At 44.0% G+C, this 6,163-nt stretch overlaps 1 protein-coding gene across 1 annotated transcript in view; it reads left to right on the top strand.

Moving 5' to 3' along the window:
- Positions 1-882: 882 nt before the first annotated feature.
- The window catches only part of CTH (cystathionine gamma-lyase), a 26,447-nt gene continuing 21,166 nt past the window's right edge, over positions 883-6,163 (top strand). The window contains exons 1-2 of the mRNA XM_013003829.2: positions 883-1,192; positions 5,003-5,084. Of these exons, the coding sequence (XP_012859283.2) occupies positions 1,025-1,192; positions 5,003-5,084 (250 nt within the window). The 5' untranslated portion in view covers positions 883-1,024. The remainder of the gene's footprint in view (positions 1,193-5,002; positions 5,085-6,163) is intronic.

Here is a 6,163-nt window from a genome sequence, read left to right as displayed (position 1 = left end):
CGTTCCTAAATTCTCAAGTCCTTGAAAATAGCCACCGTTTGAAGTAGGTCAAAGTCTGCATCTCTGAAGGACAAAGCGAGTTTTGTGGTTTTCAAGAAGCGATCCTCCTGAGGGCAGAGGTACGCGAGCTGTTGAGTGGTGAATTGGCACCACGCTGCGTGTTGCTTCCTTTTTCCTGCAAGGATGTTGTCAATTGAACAGCTTCTAGGCAGTGGCGTGAGTTTTGCTTAGACGTCTTCATCACAGTAGGGGCGTTACTAAGGAACCTCTGAGCGCCGCTTCTGTGTATTATGGTAAGCGCGGCATCCTTAGAGGTCAGTGTACCTAAAAGGACCTCTTGGTTAAGGAAAAAACCAATTGACCATCTGGCAGCGTGGGCCACGGGTTTCGTAAGGATGCTCCAGCTTGCTTTGCGGCACAGTGTGGTTCGCCTCGGTCAGCACGCTCTCAGGACAAAAGATCAGGGCCAGGGGCTGCAGCGGGAGGAGGTGTTCGTGTGCTCTGCTGACAGGTCGCTGGCTTTCAACACCACAGCCACCTTTCTGCACGGTTCCGGAGAACCTCCGACCTTCGGGTCACACCGGGACCCGCGCTGACCCAGAAAGCCGCACGGCAGCCTCTCCTGAGCCGGAAATCCAGAATTCCTCTCGCCGAGACCGGCACCACGTGGACCCACCGGCTCCGGCTTCCCTGCCCGTTCGGCTCCGGGGAGGGCGGTCCCCGCGACGCTCCAGGCAACGCCTCCGCCGTCAGCCAATGAGGAGCGGAGGTCGCGTCGGGGCCTCCTCTGATTGGGCCGCCGTGTCTCCGCCCAGGGGCGACCGCGCCCGCTCGGGGCCGCAAATAAAGAGCCGGTCTCAGAGCCCAGCGCTCTGGCGTGCGTGCGGCGTTTGGCTTGTTTCTGCAGCGCGGGCTTCTCCTCCTAATCTTTCTGTTTGCTACTCCCGGCGTCGCGGTTTCCGAATTTTATTTTCCTTGTTCTTTCTTAGCTTATTTTATCCTTGTTCTTCCTTAGCTGCTCAGCATGCAGAAAAAAGACGCCCCCCGACCTGTTTTCCTGCCTAGCTTTCCGCATTTCGCCACCGATGCCATCCACGCGGGCCAGGAGCCGGAGCAATGGAATTCTCGCGCCGTGGTGCCTCCGATCTCCCTGTCCACCACGTTCAAGCAGGGCGCGCCCGGCCAGCACTCGGTGAGCTGGGGGTCCAGCTGGGACGGCCTGGGTGGAGCGGGAAAGAACCCAACCCCAAGGCCGTCGAGTCGATTTCGGCTCGTAACGAGAGATGGCTTCTAGATTTAAAAGGCACGCAGGTAATCTATAATATGGTTTATAAATTAGGAAGGCATCTTGAAAGGATATTTCTTTATCTGTAGTACTCCTTCCAATAACGTTTTTTTATCTGATCCAGTGATTACATCTTTTGATAAATCAGACTGGAAGATGCAGTTTGTACAAATTGTCAAATAGTTTGGAATGGGATTCATGTAACTTTGACAAATTGGAAACCAAGGCCGATAACGTTCTAGAATTATCTTTAGCAGCGAAAATTACAAAGGTATAGCCAGATGAACAAAATCTAAGGATCTGATAGTTAACCCGCTTGTAATGAACAACACTACAAGTTGCTGTAATTAGTTACTAATACTTATTGAGCATTTGCTAGATATAGTGCTAGATACATTCGTAGATGTATTCTATCCGGTGTATTAGATGTATTATATTAAAGTGGTAAGAACTACCTACTGTAGTCTGAACTAATGCTCATTTTTTTTTCCCAATCAGAGAGCTGAGATTTAAGATTGTAAGTCGCTAATCTAAAGGTCACAGATAGTTATGGTGACCCTGGGATTCAGTCCTTGCTCTAGAACCCACCACACGTAGCCACTTGGCTACCACTGTGATTATTCCAATAATGCTAGCAATAATCTAGCCCATTGCATCATTTATGCAAGGTGGCTTAGTGATGAAGAATGTGAGTTATGTTGTCAGAATTCTGACACTACCTCTTCTGAGCTTGGTGACCAGGAACAAGTTACCCAATGTGGTCCTGTGTAAATGGGAATAATAGTAGCACTTACAACATGAGATTAATAGATAGTTGCATGGTGCTTAAGTGCTCAGTGGTACATCGTGTAGTATTTAACAACCTGAGCAGAGAGCAGGATGGTTATTAGATGTTTTTTAAAAAATGACATTGATCCAGAGTCATACATATTTATGAGCTGTGTAGAGAGTTCCCCCTTGTTAATCACATAGATTTTGCTGCCATCCCCACCCCCACACATTATGAATCTTGAAGTATTTAAAAGTTGCTGTGATTCACAAGGAGTCAGTTAAACTGTGTTAAGTACTGATCTTGAGTATGGTTCACAGACCACTTTGGTGTATTTATGTAAGTCTAGGAAAAGTCTTAAATTTAGCCCTGTGTTTTGTAAGGTATAGTTTATATATATATTCAACAAGGTTTGAATTCTGAATTTTTTATTCGGCAAGGAGTATAAAAAGAATCTCATCAGTGACCCCTGCAGTGTGAAATACAGAATTTTCCCCTTAAAATTGTTATTTTTATCATAATTAGGTGTTTGTTTGTTTTGCTGACCCCCCTTCTTATTGTATATTGCCTTCTCTTTCACCCAAGTTTATATGTATCTGCCCTCCAGTAAGTAATTTCAGTTCTAAGGGCATTTCTTTTTTTTTTTTTTCTAAGGGCATTTCTGTAGCTGGTTTAAGATTCTTCTAGTTATTGTGTTTTGGAATCAAAGTGTATAAACAACCTGTCTTCCAAGTATGCAGTTTTTTACTGTGGTTCAGTTTAATCAGTGCTGTCAAAATGTTGGAACTAAATATAAAAGTTAACCATTTGCCATAATATTAATAATTAACTGCATTCACAATGCCACCAGGACTAGTAAAACCTTTTAAAAAAGTGACAGCTAATAATAGTAAAGGGAATTTGAAAAGCTGAATGGGAATCCTCTGATTTCTAGTTCATTTTGGAGAGTGACTGAATGGGCTCGAGAGTGCAGATTGATCACTATTCTCATCAATCACTCCTTTGTCTCCCCTTTGCAAAGTTAAATATCTGCCAGAAACACTCCAGTACCTTTCTCTGGTTGTCACTATATGAATGCAGTTTCCCTGTGTGAATTTAGCTGCACGCAATAGCCAAGAGATGATGGTGGGTGTGATGAGGATACCCTGGAATCCTATAAAGGTATTTATTCAGTTTGACAAGGAGCTGGGTAGCTCAGTGGGGAGAGCAGTTGGCTGCTGACTCAAAGGTCAGTGGTTCCAACCCATTAGCTTCTCTGCGGGAGAAAGATGTGCTATCTGCTTCTGTAAAGATTTACAGCCCTGACAACCCTGTGAGGGATAGTTCTACTCGGCCCTGGAGGGCTCCTATGAGTATTAAGCTTGACAAAAAGCAAGGAAGCAAACAAAGTAACAAAACCTCATATTATAAATATTGCCAATGCTTTGCAGCATTTGAATTAGAAACGGATGGAGAACTACTGTTTTGTTATGAGTTATGTGAAGCATATACCAAACATACACACGCACACACAAGTGGCTGAATTATGGTGACTCCACATGTTTCACGGTAGAATTTCACTCCATAGGATTCTCAGAAAGATGAGGCTCTGTACTCCAGTAAGGAGTTACAGACTTGGAAACCCCCAGGGCCAGCTCTACTCTGTCCTATGGGGTTGCTGTCAATCAGAATTGACTTGATGGTATTGAGGTGTTTACTGTGTGTGTGTGTGCGCGCGCGCGCGCGCGGTGGCTGGGGGGGGGGGGGGGGGGGGGGGGGAGGAGAGAGAGAAACTGGAAGCAGAGAGAGAGAGAGAGAAACACTGGAAGCAGAAGGCCTGGCCTTTCTTTGAGGCATAATTGAGTGGGTTAAACCGCCACACCTCCAGTAAGTAGCCTAATGCTTGACTGTTTTACCGAGAAACTCCTTTGTATGTAGCCAGCCAAACAACCAAGCTCACTGCCATGATGTCAGCTCTGACGCAGAGTGACATCATAGGACAGGGTAGACCTGCCCTGGTGGGTTTCCCAGACTCTAACTCTTTACAGAAGAGCGAGAAGCCACATCTTTTCTCCGAGGAGCATCCTGTGGTTTCAAACTGCTGAGCGTGGCATTAGCAGCCTAACATGTAGCCACGGTACTACTAGGGCTCCTTTATATGCAGCAGGGGGAAAAATTAGAGCATTTTTAGTCAGGTTCAAGTCCTAGGTTTGAATTCTGGCCCTGACGCTCCTTCAGTTTCCTGAAAGCAGTACACGAGGATGAAATCAGTTGATGATAGAAAAGTAGCATACATGTAAAAGGAGTAAAGGACATATGTTTTCCAAGTAGTATGTACTCCTTGCTAAGAATCACATCCCATTTTTTGAGTAATTTTCATAGAGCTAAAATATGAAATTTGAGCATTTGGGGAATCTTTGTTTTTTCCTGTTGGATAATAAACATAATCATTACTTATTTCGTAGGAAATGAAACACAGACTGGTTAGGTTTTATGTTAACTCATGCAATAGCCCTCTTCCTCATGTCCCTAGATTAATGGATAAAGGTGAGTCTACAAAGTAACTAAAGCCATAATACAGACTATCATTTTACCTAGTGGCTTCGGCTTGCTAGGTGTCATACAAAGCGTTTAGTATACACTATCCTTTATTTTCAGAATACACAGCCTGTGGTGTTATCGTTCTCATTTTATAGATAATGAGGTTGTCTTTTGGAAGTGTTGATTAAGTCACAAAGCTGTTGGCACACAGCTCTTCAGACCCAGAATTGTGATCTGGGTTGGTTGCCTTCTAAGACCCCCATCATGACAGTCACACATGGCGGCACGGCTCTCATCGCAGGACATGTCTGAGGAACAGACTGTCCTTATGTGGGGATGAGCCCCAGGAGGGTTGTGGAGGTGCTTGCATTCGAGCTCTGACGTCATACTGTGAGCTGTTAGGGTGACCTTGAGCTTCTTTTCTTCAGGGATTTGAATATAGCCGTTCTGGGAATCCCACCAGGAATTGCTTGGAAAAAGCAGTGGCAGCACTGGATGGGGCTAAGTACTGTAAGTATTGTATGTTTCAAAGTTTTGGAAGTCTAGAATCCATTTCTATCTGTTCAAAGAAAATCTTAGAGACACAGAATGCAGAACTGGTAGAAAATAAAGGTTATTGTTAGGGCCTCAGTGGCAACACTGTGTGACAGTCGAACTACTTCACTGGGTTTCTTTGACATTATCTTTTTTTTCCATCAGTTTTATTGGCACATAATTTGCATATCATACAATACAATAGTTCAGTCATATGAAGGAGAATTGTACAATCATTACCATATCAATTTTAGAACATCCCCCTCTATCCCATAGTTAAATAGCCTTTAAAATCAAAATCAGTTCTAGTGCTTCCTCTCCCCTCTCCCCTTCATTGTTTGCTCTCAAAATCTGCTGTCACCCACCCCCCACACTTACATTCCCCATCAACCCTTTTATCAGTTATTATCACTGTGCATCCGCTCCTCTTGTGCTTCACAAACTGGGAATCCCAACAGAAACAATAAAAAATAAAATTGAAATAGGGTGATAAGGATAAAATATTAATGATACAAAGGCAAAATTACAAATGAGTAAGAAAGAAAAGACTCCCATCAACATTTAAAAAGCCAGGGAAGAAATTTCTGTCATGGAACAAGTAAGAGATACTTGCACCAAGAACAAATTTAGGTCAGGTCCATAGGGAGATCAAATCCTAAGGCCAAATATCACTTGTGCTCCAACATAATCAAGATTACAATGGTCTCCCTGATATTATGGATGGTAAAGCCTCTTGCCAGTGGCTCCATCTGACTAGATACTTTGCAGATGGGTTTTGGGCTCCCCCTGCCCTTCATAGCCTTCTACAAATTGGGTGTTCATAATTTTTGCCCTGATACTTTTCCCTTCCCCATGTTCAAATTGTCATCATTGGATCCTACAAGCTGGTGTGCTTCTTCCATGTGGACTTAGATGACTCCTTGCTTAGGTGGCTGCTTGTTTTAATAGAAGCCTTTAAGACCCCAGATACTATTCTAATTGATAGCCGGGCACCATCTACTTTCTTCACCACACTTTGCTGTAGCACTCTTTTGACCTAATCTTTTTTTTTTTTT

This window comes from Echinops telfairi, unplaced genomic scaffold (assembly GCF_000313985.2).
Source record: "Echinops telfairi isolate 266 unplaced genomic scaffold, ASM31398v2 ScPeMD7_443;HRSCAF=831, whole genome shotgun sequence".
Classification (NCBI taxonomy): domain Eukaryota; kingdom Metazoa; phylum Chordata; class Mammalia; order Afrosoricida; family Tenrecidae; genus Echinops; species Echinops telfairi.
The sequence above is the reverse complement of the archived record's forward strand: the minus strand, read 5'-3'. Positions and strand labels throughout refer to the sequence as shown.